The sequence below is a fragment of the Lathamus discolor genome, chromosome 1, assembly GCF_037157495.1.
Source record: "Lathamus discolor isolate bLatDis1 chromosome 1, bLatDis1.hap1, whole genome shotgun sequence".
NCBI classification, from domain to species: Eukaryota; Metazoa; Chordata; class Aves; order Psittaciformes; family Psittacidae; genus Lathamus; species Lathamus discolor.
The window spans coordinates 79,498,010-79,522,176 of record NC_088884.1 but is presented as its reverse complement, the minus strand read 5'-3'; the positions used below and the strand labels follow the sequence as shown (position 1 = coordinate 79,522,176).

Genomic DNA, 24,167 nt, shown 5'->3' with positions numbered 1-24,167 from the left:
TATGAGGAGAGGCTGAGGGAACTGGAGTTGTTTAGTCTTGGAGAAGAGGAGGCTCAGGGGAGGACTTCATCACTCTCTACAACTACCTGAAAGGAAGATGGAGAGAGGTGGGGATTGGTCTCTTCTCACAAGTAACAAGCAATAGAACAGTTAGAAATAGCTTAGAGGAGGGGGGATTTAGATTGGATATACAGGGAAGATTTCTTCATGGGAAGGGTTGTCAAGCACTGGCATAGGCTGCCCAAAGAAGTGGTTGAGTCACCGTCCCTGGAAGTGTTCAAAAACCATGTAGACAAGACCCTTAGTGACACGGTTTAATGGTGGACTTGACAGTCCTGGGGTAGCGGTTGGACTTGGTGATCTCAAATGTCTTTTCCAAACCAATTGATTCTATGACTTCCAAGCTGTGTTAAGAGTTTTGCCTTCATCCAGGCAGATAGAGCAAATGATCTGCTCAGGGATCTTTCTAGTTCAATTCTTTGCATTTTCAAGGTGTAAGCAACCAAACCCAACATTGACTTATGTAGCCATTATTCCCAGGGGGCACTAAAATGAGAGCTTGTAGTAAATTTGATAGATCTGTAAGACTACATAAGGAATCACAAAGTTATTGACATATAAGTTATCACTATTTGAATTAATATCCTGTTGCAATAAACTCAGCAATTCAGACCTCTCACAATCATGATAACTGATACACACTGAGGTCCTAATTACCTGAACTTCCTTTGCAACTGTAGAAGCACATAATCCATTTAAAATTCATTTCTGAAGAATAATACAGTGCAGGTAAGTGCATGCTATAATATACAAGCCCTTCTCCTAAGCCTAAAGTATCTCCAGAAACAGATACTTTACACTGCTGCCTAAGAAAGCAGAAAGGTGAAAATAGGTATCAGCTTGCCTATGCCTGAAGTAATCTGTCAATTTCAAACTTAAATGATTTTCCATTTAAAAATAAACAGTGTCAACCTAGAGCAAAACAGAAAAATGGAGAGCTTGAGAGCTCTAGATCTTTTGTGGTAACGTAATTAGTGTGTCAGCTTAACATGGCTGTGCTGCCAGAAGCATCTTCTCTGCCTGTATCACAATAGTTTTTATGATCTGTAGTTTGACAGATCTCCTACAGCTCTTATAGGGTTCAGATGTTTTAGATTCCAGACTGGATTAATCTCTTGTGTAGTAATTGCATTTGGCAAAATGACAGGCTTTCTACAGTTACAGTTGGACAGGCTGCTTTTCCCCTGTAAGTCCCAAACCATTACTCTTCAGTTAAAAAGCTTGCTCTTTTCCATGCAATGACTAAAGTGGCTTATCCATAAATGATGTGGTTATAAATCAATCTGACAGGCTTTTAGAAAGAAGTACCAACATAAATAATTTATGATATTTGAGTAATATTTCTGCTAGGTCCAAGCTCTAGAACAAGCTCTCTTTGCTTTTACTCCATCTCTGTAAATGTGAAACCAGTTTTGCAAGAGCAGATTGTTCACTTTTTGGTTTTGTAACTATGATGTGTTACTGTTTCACAGAAGTAATTTACACATAACACTGCTATTAGGAATGTGTTTGGAGGAGTAACCAGCAACATCTGAAAAATATGCCATCTAAACACAGCAACACTTGCATTAAGCTAACCAGTTTGGACTGGAATTAGATTTGGAATTACTGGGGAAGCAGGATCATAAAACAGTGTGCGATAGATATATTGATGTTTGATGAATTTGCAACAACTGTGTAAATGCTGTTATGACAGGAAACTTAGCATAATGAGTAAGGAGATGAGTTTCTCATCCCATGTTCCAAAAATACAGGAATTTACCAGATAGGCTTAGTTTCTGATGTGGATACATTCAGAAAAGTCTTAAGTAGAAACACTCCCCCACAGATTCATGATGTTATTCTGCTAAGCTTATATGAAGATAAGAAAGAGCTTTACAATGTGTTTATAAAAATTTTAATTAGTGAAAAATATAACAAGCATTAGTGTTTTCTGTTTAGTGCAGGGAGGGTACCATCATCCTAGACATACCAGCAGTAAGCATAGTGATGCCTAGTAAATCTAAGGGTTAAGTTGTGCTGTCAGAGCCACATATATAGATTCCACTGAAGTGGGACTGTGGGTATGTCAAATCTGACGTGCTGTAACTAAGGAGAAATTGTAGTAGTGGTGTTCATATGTCTTGAAAGCAAATATATTTAAACTACTGCAGATAGCTCAAGCTTGCTATATTTTACTTTTTATTCTCTTGCTACCGAAGGTGGCCTGAGTCAACACCAGTAACATGTATCAATACAGTATTGGCAAGCATCAGAGGACAGATTTAGTCTACAGTAGACACCAGGTCTCTTGGCCTCCCTGTACATTTCATTGTTTAACCTGTAAAATACCTACTATCTTTTTCTTCTGTTAAAGTTAACAGACCGTTACCTCACTTTTCTCAAATCATCAGCCTTGTTTGCCTAGAGATATTATCAGAAGAACTGTATTGTATGCAGTTTTTCTGCAGGAATTTCGTAATTTATTTTCCTCTTTTTAAACTGTGGTATAGCACAGGCCTGTCTTGATTAGGAACATCTGCTCCATTGTACTTAAAAGGGCTACATGCCTCAGCTCGGTGTTAGGTAAAGCAGCCTTTGCATAACTGGTTAATCAACTTATAAAATAGTTTGGAGTTCCCAGAGGAGAGAGTAGTCCACAGAAATATAAAACTTTTAAAGTTTTTTCTATGTTTTGTTAGAGCAATATGAACCTTAGGTTAAATATGTAGTGTTATCTTTACTACCTGTTAAATCACTTGTTGCTATGTGCTGTTTGCTTTTGGTGGGCTCAGTGGAATTGCATTTATTGAAAGAATGTTAAAGAGTTTTAGTCGGCAAACAAAAGCTTCACTGTGAGGGAAACTTACCGTATAGAGAAGAAGGTAGAATAAAAAGCCCTATAAAAGTTCACAGTCCACGTTAAAGTTGTATCTTAGATTATGTGATGCTACAATTGATTTATCAAAACAGACATGTTGTAGCTGAGCGTTTCCCAAGCTCTGGTTCTTAGACAATTCACGGTATGCAAACTATTTTGAAGTGATGCAAAACCGCCTGCTTCTACCTTACATGTGAAGAGAACTGGGAACTGACACTCCTAGGACAAGACTGAGGCACAGTGCATGATTGAAAAAACTAGTTTGTCAAGACAGAGAGGAACTGATAGGAATAGAGGTGATTTGGGACCAAAATCTCTTTCTGGGGTAATGGACCATATGGTAGAAATATGTGTGAGGAAGTGTTAATTTAGAAAATTAAAGTTACCTGCATACTATCATGGAAGGTAAAGGTGTTGCTGCCATAACCTACAGTAGTAGTTGTACTGTAGTAGTAGATTAAATTTAGGATTACCTGTTCTAGAAGATTGGCTTATTTCCTACGTGGGAATTTGTGTGCACACCCAGAGTTTTCTCAGCAGCTGCTCAGTTCACTACCATCATACAAGTAAATACCTACTTCTAAAGTGCTGTTGGAAATCCGTATTTCATATCCAGTTTCACGAAATAGCCCTTTTTCTGATTGTGTGCCTAATATGTTCACAATTTAAGCTTTTGTGTTATTGACATTTTTTACAAAATCAAAACCAAAATGTGATGGTAGTAAAAGCTGTTGGTATTCTTTACCTGTTCCAGTCTATCAAGGTAACCTTTCGGAGCACAGTGCAGTACCTGTAGTCTCCTGTGTGTTTTTTCTCAGTGACAAGAAAACTTTCTGAGAATATAGCTAAGCTAAAAAGAATTCCCTGTAAATAATAAACAGTCACAGAGGTAATAAATTATAATTCATAGGTGTCTTTACACTGATGTTAAACTGCTTTTATCATCCTGCATACAAAATAAGTATATTTAAACTTTAATTTTCTATATTTTAAGATCATTTGAAAATGCAGCCTTTTTAATACAGGTTTATGTGTCAGGCAGTCCTCCCTAGCACTGTCCCAACCCTGAAGGGTGTTTGAGGCTCTTTTGCACTCTAGTTAATAGCTTGTTATCTGTTTCAGTATTAATATTTCACACGAGCCAAAACATTGTGGGAAGAGAGTGAGATGAGGAAACAATATTCTGCTGAGGAATGGGAGCACCTTTCCTTCCCTGGCTCCTGGCTCTGGTATCAAAATAGATTTATAACTCCATTTGCAGAATTAACTTTTCTCTCTTCTGAACTCCTACTCTAATAATTTTGAAATTGAAGTTCTGTTACTTTGAAATGTTCTGATCAGTGTTTTGAGACATACGGCTTTGCTGTACTGTGCTTCATCAATTGCAAAAGAAGCACTACACTCATCTAATAGAGTGTTTGGTTTAAACAAGACTCACAGCTGAAACAAACTGTTCCTTAGAGGCGAAGCCTGAAACTAAACTGACATCATCTGTCTCCTTCACACAAGCTGTAGAGTAATCCATAATTTGAATACAAACCACTGACATGTTTTTAAACTGTTAATTGCAAAGAATGGTATTGCTAGTATTCTCTAGCAGCATCTGATCTGTTGGATTAAAACCGTGTGAAGTGAAGCTGTTTTCAGCAGAATTCTGTACTTCCTCATTCTAATTCAGAATCAATTCCTGTATCTTATTCAGAGTTTCATTAAAGGTCTATCTTTTCAGAGAATTTAGACTGATAGTGGTGCACACTGCATAAAAATTCAAAGGACTCAATACTGTTTTCAGTTAAAGCAATCTTGCTTCAAAATGCCACCCACCTACTGTGCATAAAGATTTGTGGCAAACTGGTAATAGGGTTGTGTAGGCAAATGCACACATTTTGTGCATTTTTTTCCCCTCCAAGGGCTTTATAATGATTATGATCTGATCTGGGCCTCTTTGAATGAAGGGAAAAAAAGAAAGTAGCATTGTCCAAACTTTGATTCCCCCTGCCACCTATCACACATACTATTTTCTCTCTACTTGTCTCCCTCACAGTGCAATGAGCTTTTTGCTTAATAGGGGAAACAGCCTGCTTAAATCACAAGTGTTTCTCCTAGTAATATTCATTTCTATTTGTTGTCTTCCAAAACCAGTTGTATTTATCATAAATTGCAGCAAACTTTTGGTTGAAACACATTTAGATGTATGAACACTGTACAAATATAAAACCTTTGGACCAAAGATGAGTAACTATAGCCAAACAAAAGTAAGGAGAATTTTAGCTACACCTGGCATAATTACCAGTGCTCATACTTGCCAAGGAAACAACTAGTATCCATTCTCTGAAAACTGTATGCGAAGCTCAGTAAGTTTTGGCTTCCTTGTTTAGAGTCTAGGAAAACTACTTGGTTTTAAAAGTGCTGAACCTGGGGTACATCAGCACAGGGTACGTACTAGCCAGGTTCTGACTGACTGACAAATAATGCTCTCCGCTGAAGATTTGGACATTCTCAAACTGTTCTGAGATCTCTGGCTGTCTTGTATGTGTCTGTGGCTGTCTTGTATGTATCTCTGGCTGTCTTGTATGTATATTGATCTGTTTCACGTTTCTATTGCACAGAAAAGACTTGGTGATAGACTACCCTATGAGGAAAGGCTGAAAGAACTGGGTTTGTTCAGCCTAGAGAAGAGAAGGCTCAGGGGAGACCTTATCACCATGTTCCAGGGTGGCTACAAAGAGGGTGGAGACTCCCCTTTCACAAGGAGTCACAGGCGGAAGGCAGGGGTTTATGGGCGCAAGTTATTACTGGGGAGATTCTGACTGGACACGAGGAAAACTTTTCACAATGAGAACAATCAGCCATTGGAATAATCTCTTCAGAGAAAGGGTGGGTTCCCCAGCTTTGGACACTTAAGATTTAGCTGGTCAGGGTGCTGGGACATATAGTCAAGGTCATGCTTTGCCTTAGAAAGGTTGGACCAGATGATCCCTGAGGTCCTTTGCAAACTGGTATTCTGTGATTCTATGATACCAGCTGTACTCAGCATTTGTGTTTCTGGGCATATATAGAAGTGCTGCTGGAACTCCTTTGCACGCCTTTAGTATAAACTCTCAGCAAGAGCACTTCTTCAGCAAGCAGGGTGGAGTGGTAATGCAGTACTCGGTGGTTGTGAGATACTGGCTTGGAAAAGGGTGCCATCTACTGAACTTCTGCTACAACTTCTTAAAATTCTTAACAGATCTATATGGTTTTCAACCCTGCATAGTTTATATGATACCACCATAACACAGGACAGTATGATTACAGTCAAAACAATAATTTGAAATAAAGACTGACAAATCAGGGTATCGACAAGTAGAATTTTAGAAAATTGCCTCTGCTTTTTTTCATATTCTAAGTATTAATGGATCTTGAAAGCGATCTGGGAAGACAGTGCTGAAGAAGCTGAAAGAGGGAATTATTTTGGTTTTCTTTACCTAGAATGGTACAATACATTTACCTAAAAAACAAACAAACAGCTGTTACCAGCTTAATATTTAAACTAAGGACTCGAGACACTATTCATTTTTTCAATCTAGTTTCTGATCTTATACAGGATTTAGATGCTGTTGAATTTTTTAATTTCTTTCATTTTACTAGCAAGAATAATTTATTTGTTCATTAAATAATTGTTTCACTGTTGTCACATAATTTAATTTAGGCTCACCCTGACTGGTTTTATGGATGGAAGACCAGAGCAGTGCTTCTGCTTCTAGAATGAAACTTGCAATTTCTACCAATATATTTTAACTTCTTTAAGAAGGAAAGTTTTGACTGTTCTGAAACAACATCAGAAAATAAATTTCCAGCTGGGGCTGTAGTGCTTCGGTGGAGTGAGAAGTACATTACTGTAATGTCTAACACATCTGTTACAGAACATTGTTATACTCACTGGGCAGTGAACTTCCAACAGCTTTTTGGCATGTCTTCATATGGACTGTTAGTTCTGTTGTCTTCAGTGTTTATATTTTCTCTTATCTTTAAGGATGCCTGAAAGTCAAGGGAAAGACGGCGAAAGTTGCATCAGCAGCAATAGTTCCAGCACTACCAACTCGGTCGCTTGCTTTGGACAGGTCAGTTCCTTTTGCCTGAGAGGGAAACAGAAATTTTATGCTTGCACTTCCAGAAATCTGTTCTGCATGTTTACTCATTTTAAAGCTGGAGCCCTATCCATTAGTCTAGCTATACTATACCTACTTGCACAGAACATTTTTGGTGATGAATCTTCTTCTCCATGATAAGCATTTATACAGAATTCCTGAATACAACATAGTCGTGTGCACTCTTCCTTTATCCCTTATGGCTTTTGGTTACAGAGTTGCATTCTAGTGTCAGAAAAAGAGAGTTATTTCTTTAAGTTTTAATAGAACCGAATACGAATTAAAGAGTTTTGGCAGGCATTGGGACATATATGGCACACACTCTATTCGATTCTGTGTTCTACTGAATGATAGGCCAGCCAATACATGCATACACAATACTTATGATTTAGGTGGTGAAATCTCCGTTCTGTCTCACATCAGAGCATAGCAACACAAGCATTTTAGTGCTTGAATCCTTCAACATGCATTTAGGCCTCTCTAACCTTTACAGATGTTGTATTTCTGCTTAGACAGGCTGCAAAAGTCACAACACTTTATGCTTCCAACGATGCTGGTTGTTATCTGATCGTACCAGTAATGTTGGAGTTACCCAAAGGACCTCTCTGCATGAGGAGAATTTGCTGAACGCTCCTCAAGAAATTCCTGGGTTGACTGCTTGCCTGAGCTGTTTATCCACCCTGCCATGAAGGCATATGGTGGTAGAGTAAGGTTAAACTTGGGTTTGGTTGGAGTTTTAAAATAAACCTCTCTTGCTGGTCAGAGAGATGTTTTATTTTTGAGAGGTGAATGCATATTCCTGGCAAGATTGACTACGATTATGACTGTATTAAGATTTCAATAGGATACTAATAAGTCTGGCTCATCTCAGTTTTTCTAATGTAAGTGGTGGTTATGAGAAATGAAAAATAATTGCTACAGCTCAATAATTAATGCTTGTATACATATACTTTCAAGAGTAAGGGAAAAGAAACAATATAATGGCAAATGTAATGCACACATACCCCCTGAGGTCTTTTCCTTGTCTGTTAGCAACCTGATTCTAAAAATGGATCATACACCTCTTGGAAGAACCATATGTGGAAAAATGGGGTTAAGAAGTGATATTAGGAGAAAAGGGGGAGCTAAAATAAAGGGAGATTTATCTTGCCTTGTTTTTATCAAGCATCAATACACAGCCAGTGAATATCAAGCTATCCAGCATGCTCTTCGTCAGAGACTCGGTCCAGAATATATCAGCAGTCGGCAAGCTGGAGGAGGACAAAAGGTAAGAATAAACATGCCCAGATGTTTCAACTCACTATTTTGGTTTATTTTATTTCCAAGAAAATTTAGAAAGAAGTTACAATAATCTTTTTTTTTTGGGGGGGGGGAGGGGGCAAGGGTTGGTTTTGGTTTGTTTTGTTTTGAAGTTAATTTCCCACTAATAGTTTCATATGTCTGTATAAAAGTAAAGTCAGTACAGCATAAACCCTGGCTTTTACTGAGCCACAGCTTCCTTTTACACTTAAAAAAAAGACTTAACTTTTCAATGCTTCATCCTTTACAAGAGAATATTTATTGACTTGTGGAACATTGAGATATTTTTCTTAATTTTTCCCAGAACTGGAATATACAAAGTATTATATAACATTGGCTGCATTTTACCCTCTTTAATGCCTGCTAGCTCTGCCTTCTGTTGATTAAGTCTTTTTTGTTATATCAACCCCCATCACAGGTGCTTGAGGAGGGTGAATCTAAAGCTGCACCATCATCCTGTTATTCACATTAACTGAACCTTGAACTTAGGTGTCGTCAGTGTAAGATAATGTGTGGAATCCCTCTTTAAAATAAAGCATGTATAGATGTGTGCACACATGTATGTACCTATATGTATACTTATGTATATATGCTTTGCTTTTCAGGTCTGTTACATTGAGGGTCACAAGGTAATCAGTCTGGCCAATGAGATGTTTGGCTTCAATGGCTGGGCTCATTCAGTCACTCAGCAGAATGTTGGTAAGTATCTCTTGTGGGTAAAGAAGTGTTTCCTCTTGTTTCACTGTGAGGTGCAAAAGGAAGAGTCTCTCAGATAAAGACCTGGGTATCTATCCAAGAACTTGACCACTTCAAAGAATCTGGGGAGAGGCATGTGGAATTTCCATGTGTCTTAGCAGTTGATAAGAATGAGAAATTGAATAGTAATGGCGCTTGTGTTTTCTTTTTAGATCTTGCACTGGAATGTGTCATAGTCATTATTCCAAGTGTTTTTATGATTACTCTTGAGCTATTCTAATCAAGTGTTCTGATCTCTATGGGAACACTCAGTCAAGAGTAATTACAGTTGAACTATATAACATCCTAACCTGTAATTTCTATGTTCTAACAAGTTCATATACTCAGTTAATATTCCCCTAATCTTTAGGGACCCATCTTTTTCTGCAGATTCCTCTTCTAGCCAGGACCTGGTTTTTGGGGTTTTTACAATAGAAAGCTTTGGAAAAATGCTTGTTCTAGAAAATGATATTCAGGTCATCTTAAAGCTTAAGCTCTTGCATCTCAATAGCTGAAACAGTTCCTACCAGAACAGTATTGTCCTTGCTTGCAGATATGCTGTGCTTAGATTGAAGACTGGTTGTTGAAATAGCTCACAAAGCTGCTGAAGTGTAGCTTCTTCCTCCTTTCCACATTCAGATATCTTTTCTTACCTCTTTCTACTGGGAGATTTTAGACATAAAATAAGTTACTTCATTCCTTCCCATCTGTTCTTTACCACTTCACCACTACCACCACTCTTTTCAGTCAAGAAAAAGCTGATATCCTTCTAACTTTCATGTTTTTCAAGTAATGCCATAACAAAACATTCCTTAGAAATTCAGAGACAGAAGATTCTGTTATGTTTGATTTTAAATTCCTGGGTAGAAAATGGGCTTGCACCCCCAGCAGGTTTACATAAAACAGTTTGAACAAATAGACCAGATGAGTACAGAAGAATTTTTGACTTTTGGACCCCAGAGTACAGTTACTTGAACTTCAAAGCATTTCATTTCAGGTATGTATCATGTGACATGTCAGACTTGTAAGACTGCTAGCTGGAGTGCCCAATGTATATTACATAGCATTGCTTTTGGGGTGAAATAAAGTGTATTAGAGATTCTGGATTGAGAGTTGTATTGCAACCTGTTAAGCTCTTCAGACAGTTTGTCCTGGATAAAACCTTGTGCAAAATTTCACAAACTGGAGACTTCTACTATGTAATAGGAACAAAGTTACTTTTATACACAACAGTTACTTTTCTGTTACTGTTTTTAGAAACTGATGCTTTTATCTTTCCTTCCAGCTGAAAAAAATCTGATGCTTTGACCATGTAGGATATGTAATTGAATGAGAAGTAATATTTCTAGTTCTTTTTTTCTTACATGTGTCTAAGTTTACACACACAGTAGCTGGCTGTCTCTGTTTGGTGGGTCTAGCCACCAATGACCAGAAAGTATCATATAACATGCCCAGATCATATATGCAAGTCAGCCTTCTCAAACTATAGTTAATATTTCAAAGTTGTGCTCCATTACAGTATCTTGGGCACATTCAGCAAGTATAGTACAGGTTTATGAAGGAAAAGACAAAATCAAAAGACAAAATAAGACCCAAATTTAGATCTTAGGTCTTTAGGTCTTTTGCATTATTTAGGATGTTACTTTTCCCTCCCCCAGACTTTGTTGACCTCAACAATGGCAAGTTCTATGTGGGAGTCTGTGCATTTGTGAAAGTTCAGCTTAAGGTAAGTGGATTTTTTTGTTTGCTGTGTTTATAGTTGAGCGAATGCCTGAAGCTGTGAATTAAAGTTCATGCATAGGTCAGGCTGTGGCCCTTGAGTACTGTACTACATTAGAGACTCTAGAGGCATCCAAAACATTGACCTTGCTATAGAACAACCAGCTAGGAGCAAGTGATCAGGCTTAGGAGAGTACAGCATCTAACAAGAAGTGCTGTATGTGCCAAAATTCATTTATAGTTTGTAATTTTAACATTTTATTGCAGGATGGGTCATACCATGAAGACGTGGGGTATGGAGTCAGTGAAGGCCTAAAGTCTAAGGCCTTATCTCTAGAAAAGGCAAGAAAGGAGGCAGTAACAGATGGACTGAAGAGGGCACTCAAGTAAGTGCAAGTTGGTACTTACATGTTTTCAGAAGTTAAGTGAGAATTTAGTGTTATTTTCAGTCACAGTGAGCTCTCTTGTTTCACAGGTGCTTCGGAAATGCTCTTGGGAATTGCATCCTAGACAAGGACTACCTACGAGCGGTGAATAAGCTTCCACGTCAGGTGCAGTACATGGGTTGTTGGAGCAGAGGCTGCAGGACATCTGCTGGTCCTGGTCCTTCGTATTGCAAAGATTATAAATAATGCATCTCATCCCCAAATGTTTCTGGCTAGGAGACCAATAGCCTTTACCTGCTAGTTTGTGTGAACTGTTTGTTACAGAGATCTCCCCTGACATTTTACCCCAACTACTCTAAATTTGACTGTTTTCAGCAGACAAGATTACTATGGTGAAGAAATGGTATGCTACTCAAGATCTTGTGATATTTATGGCCATGTTGTCCAAGTCTCTCTGTTCATTGCCAGTAATGCATACATCTATCTGTCTTCATAGCAGGTTAAGTGTTACCATAAGAAACACTGAACTGTTGAAACTAGCCTGTTGTAGATGGTATTTTCTCCATGTGCTGTAATTCTGAAGACTGTTTATGGTTTGTCAGTTGCAGCACCCAGTTCATTGCTCTCATCTAGTCACTTCTGTTTTAAATGTGTGTCAGCAACGATACCAGTGTCAAGGTATATATTTATCACAGAGCTGAAAGGAAAGTCTTTTGGAGAATAGAGTCTGTCAAGGCTGCGTGCATGTTTCTTTACTGTATGCTTTTGCCCTGTATTGGGCAAAACCAGAATACATCTCTCTCTGTTTGCATTGTCAGTGGTACAGAACAATCCAGTTTACTATTATAAATTTTAAATATCAGACATGTCATATTCCTCTCATTATTGAACTTTATCGGGAATAATATTTTAAAACAGGATGGAAAACACCTGCATATAGTGACACAGTTTCCAATTGCTGTAATAGGTTGTAAAACCAGAGGCTGTGGGCATGGCAGAAGCATAAGCAGACACTATATCTATTATCTCTGTAACCTACCCTAAAGCAGGTACAGCTCCTGTGTGCATTCCTGCAAGACGAGGACTATTTGATTGAGTCTCTCAAGCCGACAACCTATATGTTAGCCAGTGGGAAGCAGGAAAAAGGAGCATTCTTAAAACTTTAGGAAGCTCTGGCCGAAAATAAGATTTTTTTTTTTTTTTTCATGAAAAAGACTTTCTCCTTCATATAGATATTATTAGCATAGCCCAGGATATCCTAGAAACAATAACAGGTGGGTCACATACCAAAGCTGCTTGTTGTAGCTAGAACTTTCACTTAATTTTAAGCAAAATCCATACAGTAGCAATGTCAGCATGTGCATTGATGGTTGCTTTGTCCTTCTACTAACTAGTATTAAAACTCTACTAGGCCCTAATGCGTATCACAGCTAGATAGACTGAGCGTGGTGCTTGTGACAAAATGTACAGTGCCCCTGTATTTAACCCCTCCTTGTTTTTGCTAGGATAGTTAACAAAGTACCAGTGGTTTTGTTCTGAAGTCTCAAAGGTAGTTTCTACAGGTGGTTTCAACTGTCAGTTAACCAAATTGGATCCTTTCCAAAAGAACACCACAAACTACTAAATGCATCTGTGATAGAAAGGGCAAACCAAACTGTTTAGACTGGACCCACAACAACCTGTAACTCTTGCCAGTCACTTTGAAGTTTTACCACAGGAGAGCAAAATGGGTCACACCACTTTGTTTTGGTGTTGTATGAGGAGTGGACAAATGGCCCTGCAAATGTCCTCCGCCTGACTTCAAAAATGTATTGGTACCTGAATTTTGCAACTGAATTATGAGAACAAGATGTCTAGGACATGGCTGCTGGAGAATGAGAAATAACATTAGGAAGAGCTATGCTCCAAATTATTTGCTTCAATACGTGATATGATGCTACTGGCAAACTGTGGCTCTTGAATGTATGAAGAATTAGCATGTACAACTGATGTGTACTTGAACACTTATTTTCCTTGCCATAATGATGTCTCATACCCTTCCTGAAGGATAAGAAGCCACATTACATCTTGCTTTGCTGTTCAGACTCCTTACCTCCTTAGCTTTGTTTGCAAGGGAAGAGCTGCAGTTGCTTTACCCTCTGTTAAACACTAGGTCATTGAGGTAACCAAGGCCATGGAGAAATGCCCCATTTGGAGGTCTCTGGTTCAGAGAGAGACAGCAAATTGTGATGTACAGCATCAGTGACAACCATACTGTAACCCCATTCTTTCAGAGCCATCACAGTTTATAAGCATACTGTGATGTAACACAGCAGTCTGCATAATATTAAAGTTGTCCTGGTGCGTACCAGCTGGGGGCAGTAGGCTTCTAAGAGGTAATCTGCCTTGCTGATTGAGCAAAAAGCCTTTTAGAACTACTGATCCATGAACTTCCATAGTAAGTTGCCTTCATCGTACTAGGATTTGCTAGACTGCTAGCCAGGCTGGAGCTGAAAGGGCTTTCTCTCTAGCTAACTTAGACTATAGGAGCAGATCCAAAGTGACACCTTGCCAAGTAAAGATGGCAAAGATCTTTACTTTGCCAGGGTCATTATCTGCTAGTGGCATTGCCACAAATTTGTAAATTCATAGAGCCAAACTATCCCAGCTTTAAGAAGAAGAGAATGGTGTACCTTCCTCAGTGACATGCCTGCAGAGCTGAGTAAAGGTTTGCCATGCCCTTTAATACAGGCATGAAAATGGAACTGTCAAAACCAACAGACTCAACAACAGATTTGTGAGCTTTCCTGAGAAGCTGTGGAATTCTGCATTGGCCTCCAGCATGTGTTCTGGTTTGCAGACAGCACAGTATGGGGAGGCAGGGGCTATCTGCCATGAAGCACTGAGCTATTAAACTAACCCAGAGTCTCGTAAATTCAATAATTAACTGAATGACTTTGTACTGAAAATGCGTTTCAGTTTCCTAACTTACTATTCCGCTTACAGCAAACAAGCTAGCTTTTCAACAGTACTGTATAAGAGAGCCTTTAACTTGGCGAAGGAAGTTTCTGAATATGTTTTCTTTTTTCCTTTACTAGGTACCTCCCGAGTTAGATTTGGTCAAAGCTAAAAGACAAGACTATGAGCCTGAAATAGAGAAAGCAAGATACAATAGCTGTTTGCAACGAGAGAACTCAGGAGCGAGGCAACATTGTGAGATGGCATCTGATTGTAAGCCTGGTCAGCCAGAGGCTGCTGCAGTGACAGTAGATCAGAAACAGCTAAATAGTTCCAGGTAAGACCTCTATTATAAACTGATTTTGTAAGCTCTATTGGATGTTACTGCACTGTTAAAACACATGGACAGCCCAATTTGGAGGATGCTATAAAATGCTAGTTTAGTGGATATTTTTTTCTCTTGCTGTTACTTCTTTACACATCTTTTTCATCAAAAGTAGTTTCTGAAATCCTGTTTAACACTCTGATTCCCTTGGGGGGGAGGGACAGAAATACAGACTCTTCAGCTGTTGAATGTGATGCCACTTACCAGCGGAAATTGAGACAAAAGCAGCTACAGCAACAGTTCCGGGAGCAGATGGAGAAAAAGCATCAGGTTCCTGTAGTTTCTCCCAGCAGCAAACAGGGTAAGGCTCAGCGTTAAATATGGACAGTTTCAACTATAGCTGCTGGCAGGCACATGCTGCCTTCTCTAATGGAGCCTGACTAGTTCCACCTGCTTTTGTAGTGTACTGTCTACACACCTTTGAGGCCAAAAGAAGGAGGATTAGCACACTTCCCCACCCTTCATGTTCTTAAAGAAGCAGGAATGTCACCTCTAAAACTGCATCTTTAAACTCCAATTTTCCAACCACCCTAAAGCATCATGCAGCACAACAGTACTATTAACATGCTGTGCATGAGCTGAGGCTGCAGCACTTCACTGGGGTGGTTGCAGGCAAGTAATTTTGCATTAGCTACTAATAGGTTGCTCATGGGGAAGTCTGGTCAGCTGTGTCGTAATCAGGAACTTGGGGATTGGGTAAACAGGCTAAAATCCATTCTAATGTAGTGCAGTTGCTCCTATCAGCCATCATCAGGTACAGAATCTTACCATTCCACATACTGCTACCAAAACGTAACCAGCTCTTAGAAAAGAGAGGGTACCTGGTGGCAGCTGCTGCTTATCATTTGACACTCTGACTCTATTAAGGAGCAAAACTGTTCATCTGTATTTATTTCTAATGTTAATCTCTTCTTGTGTTACCTCCATCCAGCAATACCCAATCCTTCTGTAAAGCACAGCACTCCAGCAGCAGTACAACAGGAACTAGCAATAGAAGAGGAGTTCTTTGCAGGTCAGCCAAAAAGCAATAAGTAATAGAGTATTAAATCATTATCATTTAAATCAGCTCTTCACAGTACAGTGCAATGGTAAAAGTTCTGAGGAGGCTGGAGTGACAGAAGTGTGAACATGAGTCTGATCTTAACAACATAAATTTTGCTTGAGTGGCAAGGCAGTGGTGTCCTTCACCGTGAGGGGTTTCACACTTATGCTTTTCAGTTATACTATTTGATAAACCCTTTTCCTGAAGTGATACTGCACAGAAGCACAGCATTTGGAGTGGGATGGGGCTGGAGGATGTCTTGTGTTAACATAGCTGTGGCTATTTGGGTCACACACCACGGTGCCTGGACATTGCTGAAGTCCAGAGCACCATCCCCTGCTGTGCACTGACATAGAAGATGCTTTACAGCTGAACTTCAATAGTTCCCAGCACTTGTAGGAAAAGAGTGCACTGATGCTGGTGTTCCTGTCATTCCTGCAGTACAATACCATCGTCTTTGGTTTGATCTGATTTTCATGCCTTCTAGATGATCCTGAACTTTGGGACATTTCCTTGGAGACCATTGATCTTAAGATATTGGGTCACGAAATGGCAGACCCATCAGCCGAACAACAGACACCTGAAACACCCAGTGGTTGTCATCAAATGACTACTCGTAACAGGACACCCCACAGAATGAACTATCACAAAGCTTCTGCTAGGCTTGCACAACTGCAGCCATCTGCTACCATCATGAGCAGCAACCAGCACGCCTCAGGTACGTGTTACCAAAGCATGACCAGGTTCTGGCTTAACAGTGGCTCTCAGCATTGAAAGCAGCACTGGTAAATAAGTAAACTGGAGTGGGAGAAACATTCCTCTCTTCTTGGACCTGGCTGTAGATGCTGCAGGAGTGGGCTAGAACTATCTGTTTCTTCCATCCAACTGTCCTGTCAAGGAAGAGCTAGAAAAAGAATTGAGGTGCACTTTTAGAAGCAAAAAAAGCTTTAAGAAACTTCTATTTCTCACTGTCTCCTTGTTTGGCAGAGTGCAATCCCCTCAGGAGAAGTCAAAACGTGAAGAAAAGGAGGCTAGAACCCACGTAGGACATGCGGTGATATCCTTACCTCCGTGCTGGATTCCACCTGAAGACTGCAACTGGCTGTCCAAGTCATGTGAGAAAGTCTAATGCCTTGGTGGATTTTCCTGTGTGTTACAGTGAAGCAACACAGAAGAGCTTAACCCAGCCAGCAGGAACTTCATGTACTTTTAAGTTACTACATGTTTCAAATGCCTTTTCTATAAACAAGCAATCATTTGTGCTTCTGCAGCACCAGACTCATGGCTGTAGTAGGACAGCTGATGTGACACACAATTTGCCTGAAATGGTAACAGAATTGATCTTTAAAATGAGAGGCAGTTCAAGGTTTCTTTCTTCCTCAGTGCTGCCTCTCAGCACAGAGCAAAGAGATGTTCACTAATACAGGGAGAGCAGGGGTTATGGTCAGACAAAGCCTCGGATCTGTGGTTTCCCCTTTGGAGGAGCTGAGGTCATGAAGCTGCGGGAGCAGAGAGTCAGAGCCTGTCTCTTCCTTCAGCTGTATGTGACTCCAGTGCAGCTGCATATGTAGCTGTGCCTGCACAACAGGGCAGCACAGGGGCAGGAACATGCTGGGACTGCTGCCAAAGTTGCACGTAGAATCTCAGACAGCACTCGCTTGGAGCCTTTGTACGATGAATGGGAGCAGCACTTCTGATTTTAAATAAGCTTTCAACCCTTTTCAATATAAAAATAAAGGTGAAATCTGAAAAGCAACCACGCTTTGTGGCTCTTTGTGCCTCTGCACCCTTCAACCCATCACAACTCAATTCATGTGTAATTGCTCAAATTAGCTCAAAGAAGTTAATACATTCTGGCTAGTTACAAGTAGGAAGCAAAAGAGCCTGTACAGCCTTGCATTTGCTTTTAGGTAGGCGGACAGGAAAAGAACATCCAGTGAGTTTCAAAGGTTCGAGCCAGGCAACAGCCGTTCCTGCGAGTAAGAAGGTCAAAGGAAACATTTTTAAGCAGTGTTTGAAAAACACACCAGTGTCCATGCTAAGGGCTCTGGAAAGGGAACTGGTTCCACTGGCAAGCCCCAGTTCTCTTCCTCTGGCAGTGAAGTGGTTCAGCCACAGCCCCCGCTGCCCCCGCGGGAGCCAGGCACCATTTGAGGGTTTGAGCAGCACTCCTCCTGGCGAGCGGTGGCTCCAGCTTCCCCAGGCATGATGTGGGGACCCTGGCACTGCAGTAGCCACCTGCAGCGCTCGAGACGAGGATGATTGCACTAGGTATTAGGACGTTCTTCACTATGAGGGCGCTGAGGCACTGGCACAGGTTGTCCACAGAAGCTGTGGCTGCCCCATCCCTGGCAGCCTTCAAGGCCAGGTTGGACGGGGCTTGGAACAACCTGGTTCAGTGGAAGGTGTCCATGCCCATGGCACGGGGTTGGAACTGAGGTCTTCAAGGTCTCTTCCAACTGAAACCATTCTATGGTTGACGGCAGTATAGAAAGATAGGACAAATTATAATTAACTGCAATAGCTTACATCTAGAAGTTACATATTCCACTGTGCTCGTCACTCTTGACTCAGCACTGCCTTCAGAACAGCTCAGGGAAGACATAAACACCACATGTCTGAATGGGATTTCCATGCTCGCTGTGGAAATCAGGTACCTGTTGGGAAGGGACTGTGCAGACATTCAGAATTACTTGCTTAAAGCCACTTGAAACAACAAAAATGTTAAAAGTCTCATATAAACGCAGCTTTCAGCTTCCACAGGAAGAGTGCCAGCATAGCCATGCCTGTAAGTGAGGTCACCAGTGAGCCTCTTGGGATTGGCCCCTTTCAAAAGGGCACTCAAACTTCCACTCTGAGCTTTCTGTTTTCCTGTAAGGCCTTGCACAGCATGACTCATAGCAGAAGCTGTTCTTAAAATGGAAAGAAATGCAGCGGCAATTAGCGTTTAGAAATGCCAGATAATTCCAGCAAGTCTGCAGTTGTTGAACGACCCTGTAAAGTCATTCTGCTCTTCTACTCTACCAGGACAGTTGCAAATTTGGGGATGGAATTCCTGTTCAGAGCCACACTAAGAGGTTTCTTCTCCCCAGCACCGCAGGCACGCAGCCCAGCTCCCTTCCACCCAGAGAGGAGGGTGAGGGACCCAACAGGACCCCTTCTGTGCCAGGCAGGGTGCAGCAAACCCTGCTCCGGATTCACTGCCGAAAGGACACGCAGCACCCCAGCTCATGGGGCTCCACCAGCACTTGGAACAAGGAGAGCTGCCAAGTTCTGGAAGGCTGCAGCTTAGTGTGTTCCTCTGCTCTCTGGTAACTGCTGGACAGTCTCAACCACAAAAGCAATCACTGCTTGTATGTTACCCTTCACCTCTTACGTTATCTGTCACAGCTCCCCCCATCCGGAAGATCCATTCTACGAATTATTCTTTACCACACCTTGCTTCAGAGTATTCTCTTAAAAGGGCAAAGGCTCGCTACTGATCCCCGCTTCTGAGAAGCAAAGGGTCTCATTAAAACAGGTTTCTTGTACTTCCCTGTGCTGAACTGATTAAATTGGGTCACAACTACCAGGAAGAGGGTGGAGAGGTTGGGACCTGCTGTTCAACAAGGAAGCCCACAGCTCAACCAGAGCAGGTCTGGTTTATTCAAATGACTCCATCCAACACTCTCCATAGGTACCGAGTGGCAGCCACTCCAAAGCGCAACGGTCCGAGAAGAGCAGTGCCGCGGTCGAGTGCAAGCCACACAACTCACCAGGGCCAGGGGAGCCCAAAGGTTCTGTTCATTTTATTGTTTTTTATTTTCATTTTTTTTTACAGTGTACATTGTTAAATAACGTAAAGAAAACGCCTGTAATTCAGAAACAGATTTTAGGTGGAAAAAGATACTCAAAGTGTAATATTAAACAAAATAATTTAACAGTTCAGTAGCATTAGTTTATTCCTCTAGACTTCAGTTATTCATCCACAGGAGGGCAGGGGGAGGGGGAATCAATGGTAAATAAAACCAGTTCTTGCATAACATTAAGTGAAAAAACGACCTCAAACTTAGTAGAGCAAAATTAAATAACCACGTGCTGCATCCAGCCGACCGCTTCCCCTGGCACGAACGCTCCCCTTGTTTCATCCCTGCCTCAGGTCTGCCACTGCTCCCGTTCACAGAGCTCACCTCACCCCTCACACTGGGTGCCTTCAGGAGACCCCTCTGCATCCAACCCTGGCACTCCTGCCTTCTGCCTCTTCCCCACGTGCCCACCTCAAGCCTCCTCTCTCCTTTAGCTCTACTCTGCACTTCAGTTACAAAGAACAACCCCGCTGGGCCTAAGGAACTGGAGCTCACCCCGCCTGCTTTCACCCTCAGCCTGTACTCAGCCCCATTGCCAAACCTGCTGTAAACCAAGAGACAGGAAAGGAACGGAGCCCGAGCGTTCCTCTGGAAAGATGAAAGAGCGAGGCCATCTGCAGAGAGAAAACTCCCTATTAAGGCTCCAGGGGGGAATAGCGCTTCAGGAAGGAAACAAACCAGGCAAGTAACATCTCTGTGACACGCCAGCTTTCAGGATACTGGTGAGCTACTCCCAAGTACCAGGAAGCAGTACCCTCATCTTTCACAGCTTTCTGCAGCACTACGGGAATACTGGCTGGTATTATTCTTACTTTGAAGAGGAAACCAGTATTTGCTTCTTTAAATACGCAAGGGAGAACGACCAAAGCAGAAGGTACAGTACAGTTCCCTAAGAGGTGACAGATAGTTACAGTCCTGGTACCAGCTTGGAATTTGATAAGAGTGAACAGAATCGTGAATCCTCCCAGACAGACAGAGGAAACTTCTTGACGCCGGCTGTTTCAAGTACATCCATTGCCGGCAATGGACGTTGCACCAGGACATTCCTGGCTTACATGGATTTTACCAAAAATTAAATAAAATTAAAAAAAAAAAAAAAAAAAAAAGAGAAAAAGAAAAGGTAAGCAAAGCAATCCCAGCAGACAGGCCCACGCCAGCGGGCAGTGGCACCTCTCCCTCGAGCCACAACCTGACCAAACACCTTCACCACTTTGCCGGTGGAGTCTAACTGCATCTTCAGTTGGGCCTCTCCCAAAGACACACGTTCTCCCCATCCTCTGTCCATTCCCGATCCAGACCTCCTGCCTCCGCAGCCAATACTGGTGAGTCCTGTCTTAGCTTCACCTGCACCCCTCCGTCCCCCGCCACACCAGCCACCTCAGACCTGAGGACAAGCTTCCCCAACGTATGGAACACTGTTCCAGCCCGCAGCCTCCATGACCTCCCCCTCCAAACACCTACTCTAAACAGTAACGGTAGCACTAAAGAAGCTCTTAGGTACAAATAGTCCGTCCTTCTCTGAGCCTGCCCTGGTCCGCCTGGGGGTCTGCTGGGAAGATGACGCTAACTGCAGAAGCAATAGAAGTCCAAGGCACTAAAATATCCAGCAAGCATACTGGGAGAACAGACAAGTATTCAAGTACATTAATTTATACAATTTTACATTCACATTTATTTATCTAATACAATGAAAATACAAAGGAAAAAGTTAAAGTGTCTCCAATAAGTATAAGGATATAGCTAGCTTTTTTTCCCATTTTTTTTAACGTTTTTAACCCTCTATATTCCACTCATTTTTAAACTACTGTTGTCCAACAACATTTATATATCACAGTGTTTCCACATCAAAACTGATGGTAAGTACATGTCCGCAGGGAACTTTAAAAAATTCTTTTAAACAATTTAAATTGCTCTAATGCTGCAGTCAAAGCTGTTAATATCTTACTTAAAGCAGTAATGACCTATAAAGCACGGGCTGCACTGCAAGTCCATTCGTGTGCCCCACCATTTCGGAGCCAGATACGATTGACTGGGGAGAGGGAGAGGAGGGGGATTTGGACAACTTTTCTCCTGGTCTTGGTTCTTCAGGGAGAGATGAGAAGCGTGCTAAAGCCTCATGCTAGGATTCAGCCCTCCCACCTCGACACGTGTGGATTCAGCCTCAAACTAGAGAAAAATTATACAGCAAGACTGCATGAACTGACCCCGTGACTCTTCTTCACAACTCTTGATCCCAACAAGAGCAGAACCCCTCGGTCAAAAGCACTGCCCCATCATAAGGATGCTGATCATCCTCCTCCCCCTTCAAGGTGTGTGGGGAAACTCCCTTTACAGAGAATTGACAGCAATGGTTGCAAAAGAGAAATTCATTCCCAGTCTGGCAAGCTACCAGTTCATTGCAGCACTAGGAGTTGATACAGGGCCCCATCTCCCTCCCCATGTCCTGTCCCGAGGTCTAAGCCAGCAGGGTCTCTGCGCATGGCTAAGTGGTCCGCAGGTTGGAGCCTGGAGGGTTGCTGATGGATTTTTGCAAGTTGCTGATGTTGAAGCTCTGCAGAGATGCGGCACCAACGGGCTGGAACTGGCCGAGCGGGGGCTGTGCTGGACCGCTCGTCGCGCTCCATGGAGCGGCAAAAGACGCTGCTGGGTAACCGTACTGCTGCGGCGGGCACATCGCCTTTGTGAAGGGACCTAAAGAGGTAGCTGATGCTGCAGAGATGGGTGTAGCACCCAGGGAGGATGTCATAGAGATACAGAGCTGACCTGGTGCTGAGAATTTTCTTGCCATTCCAGGGCCCTGGAAAAACACCCAACCCCCAAGAAAAGTTACACACCTGCGCTTAAAACACACAGGTTTCCCCTTGCTCCGAAAGCCGTTCCCAATGGACATTGAAGAGAACGTGCTGTGGCTCTCCTCTTTGGTTATCTCCTTCCCTCCCACAGCAGGTGATACAATCCTGCACATACATCAAAGACAGAGCTGACAGCTTTCTAGAACAGCTGTCCAAGCTCCACAGCAAGCTGTGCTTAACACCCCAATGAGACAGCACTTACACAGTTCCTTACCCTAAACATTCACAGATTAGGCCTTACCTCATAGTTGCTATGCCCTTTGCCAACTTTCTTGCCAGAGAGGTTCATGGCATCTCGGGCCCAGTTATCTACCAGCTTGTGCAGGTCGTCTGTGAAAGTCCCTTTCCGGCTTGAGGCAATAGCAGTAGGCTGAGGCTGAGGCGCTTGGCTGTTCACCGTAGCCCCGACTGTATTAGTGCTGCTGGTCCCTACAAGTACAGAAAACAGGGAATCAAAACTCAGGTTAAAGCTCATCTTTCTCTAAGTAAATGTAATTATTGTGGTAATGGTACATCAATAGAGAGCCAGTTAAAATGCCATGCAGGTTAATTCTAAGTTTCAATCCCAGGACACACTGAAGTGGGAACTACAAGGACTCCTACAGGCATTTTCCCAGATTAAGAGTATTCCATAGATAAGTTTACTTCTCAAGACGTGCTGCAAGTAGTCATCTTAAGAGGGGAATGGTAGCAGCCTACAGGCCTTTGCAGAGGAAAAAGGAGATTAGATTTCAGCACTGAATGACAGTAGAGCCACGTCATTCTCTCATCCTGCACCTCTTAATTAGCAGCAACCACTACTGGCACGGGGCAATTCCACCTTGGAGGCCAGTGCCGAATGCTGAATAAGGAGCAGTACAATCAGCATCGTCAGCTGCTCTGTAGCAAATTATCTCCACTTTGTAAAATGAAGACAAAAATTCACCCAGGTTACGTAAAAAAGCCACAGTGAAGAACAGCAACTGTTGTTTCCAATAGCTGCCATACTTGTTCTTGAGGATAACCAGATGGGACTGTCTTCATCCACCAAAGAGCCAGGATCAGCAGGGGAAGTCTGCACTGCATTAAATTTTGCCTTTTGCCTCTGAAAGCATTTTTTGCCATTATGTTCAGATTTCCTATGTCAGAAGAACAAGCATTTCAGATGCAAACAACTAATAGAACTGAAAGAAGGCAGAAATGAGAGTAGTTCCTTGGACATGTTTTGACAAGCTTTTCTATTTGCTGGGTTGATTGTAAAAACACACAAAAAAAACCTTCACAAATACCAGGTTTCAGTTCTGCTACAAAGCTTGCTGAACATTACCCTGTAGGAAAAATAAAGCCTAGCAGCTTTGTTTTGGATAGCCTCACTATCCTCCTCCCACTTACAAACAGGCTACTGCACTTGACTTCGGATCTTTTAACAGCACACTTCACAACAGCAATCAAAGAAATTGCGTGTTATCAAGTTCCCCAGCAGCACGGCAAAGTAGCCTCATGTCCAGATGTGGGAGCGATGGTTAATCACTAGGGCAGACTTTTTCTGAAGGACATGGTCAAGGCAGAATAAATCTGGATTTCTCAAATTCCTTTTGTACAAAATCAAACGACATCATCAGTATCTGGCCACAGCAGTGCTAAACCCAGCACTCCTTGCAAGCACAGCATCCTCACCTACTTGGTTCTCAAAGTTCCTCAAACATTTCTGCCTGCTCACTCTGCAGACTATAACTGGGAAATCCAAGGAAACCTGAGCTTAGGGCAGACATCTCTGAAGAAAAACAATTAAAAGTGGAGCAGCAAATATGGCAGCAGTGTAAATCATCTCTGTTTCAAAGGCTAAATGACAGTCGCTGCCTCTTGCCTGACAGCTACTTCACTTTCCCTGGCTATCAGCCACATTCCTTGCAACCACTGTATCAAAGAACTGGCTCC

The 24,167-nt window shown here is 41.9% G+C and overlaps 2 protein-coding genes across 6 annotated transcripts in view; one reads left to right on the top strand and one right to left on the bottom strand.

Moving 5' to 3' along the window:
• Positions 1 to 6,915: 6,915 nt before the first annotated feature.
• On the top strand, positions 6,916 to 17,309 carry RAD52 (RAD52 homolog, DNA repair protein). 2 transcript variants are annotated; one of them, XM_065682521.1, is made up of 11 exons: positions 6,916 to 7,023; positions 8,216 to 8,317; positions 8,955 to 9,048; positions 10,743 to 10,810; positions 11,071 to 11,189; positions 11,279 to 11,354; positions 14,267 to 14,463; positions 14,676 to 14,812; positions 15,443 to 15,523; positions 16,041 to 16,271; positions 16,541 to 17,309. In XM_065682521.1, exons 1-11 carry the CDS (start codon positions 6,937 to 6,939, stop codon positions 16,597 to 16,599), a joined length of 1,251 nt encoding a protein of 416 aa, XP_065538593.1. In that variant the 5' UTR covers positions 6,916 to 6,936; the 3' UTR covers positions 16,600 to 17,309. The 2 variants fall into 2 exon arrangements, with proteins under 2 accessions (XP_065538593.1, XP_065538588.1); XM_065682516.1 differs by having other exon boundaries at positions 14,670 to 14,812.
• A 2,003-nt stretch (positions 17,310 to 19,312) lies between these two features.
• WNK1 (WNK lysine deficient protein kinase 1) overlaps positions 19,313 to 24,167 on the bottom strand; it is a 105,694-nt gene continuing 100,839 nt past the window's right edge. For all 4 annotated transcript variants that reach the window (XM_065682460.1, XM_065682470.1, XM_065682478.1 and 1 more), the window contains 2 exons: positions 22,492 to 22,679; positions 19,313 to 22,195 (listed from right to left, as the gene is read on the bottom strand). In XM_065682460.1, coding sequence (XP_065538532.1) covers positions 21,881 to 22,195; positions 22,492 to 22,679 — 503 coding nt within the window. In that variant the 3' untranslated portion in view covers positions 19,313 to 21,880. The remainder of the gene's footprint in view (positions 22,196 to 22,491; positions 22,680 to 24,167) is intronic.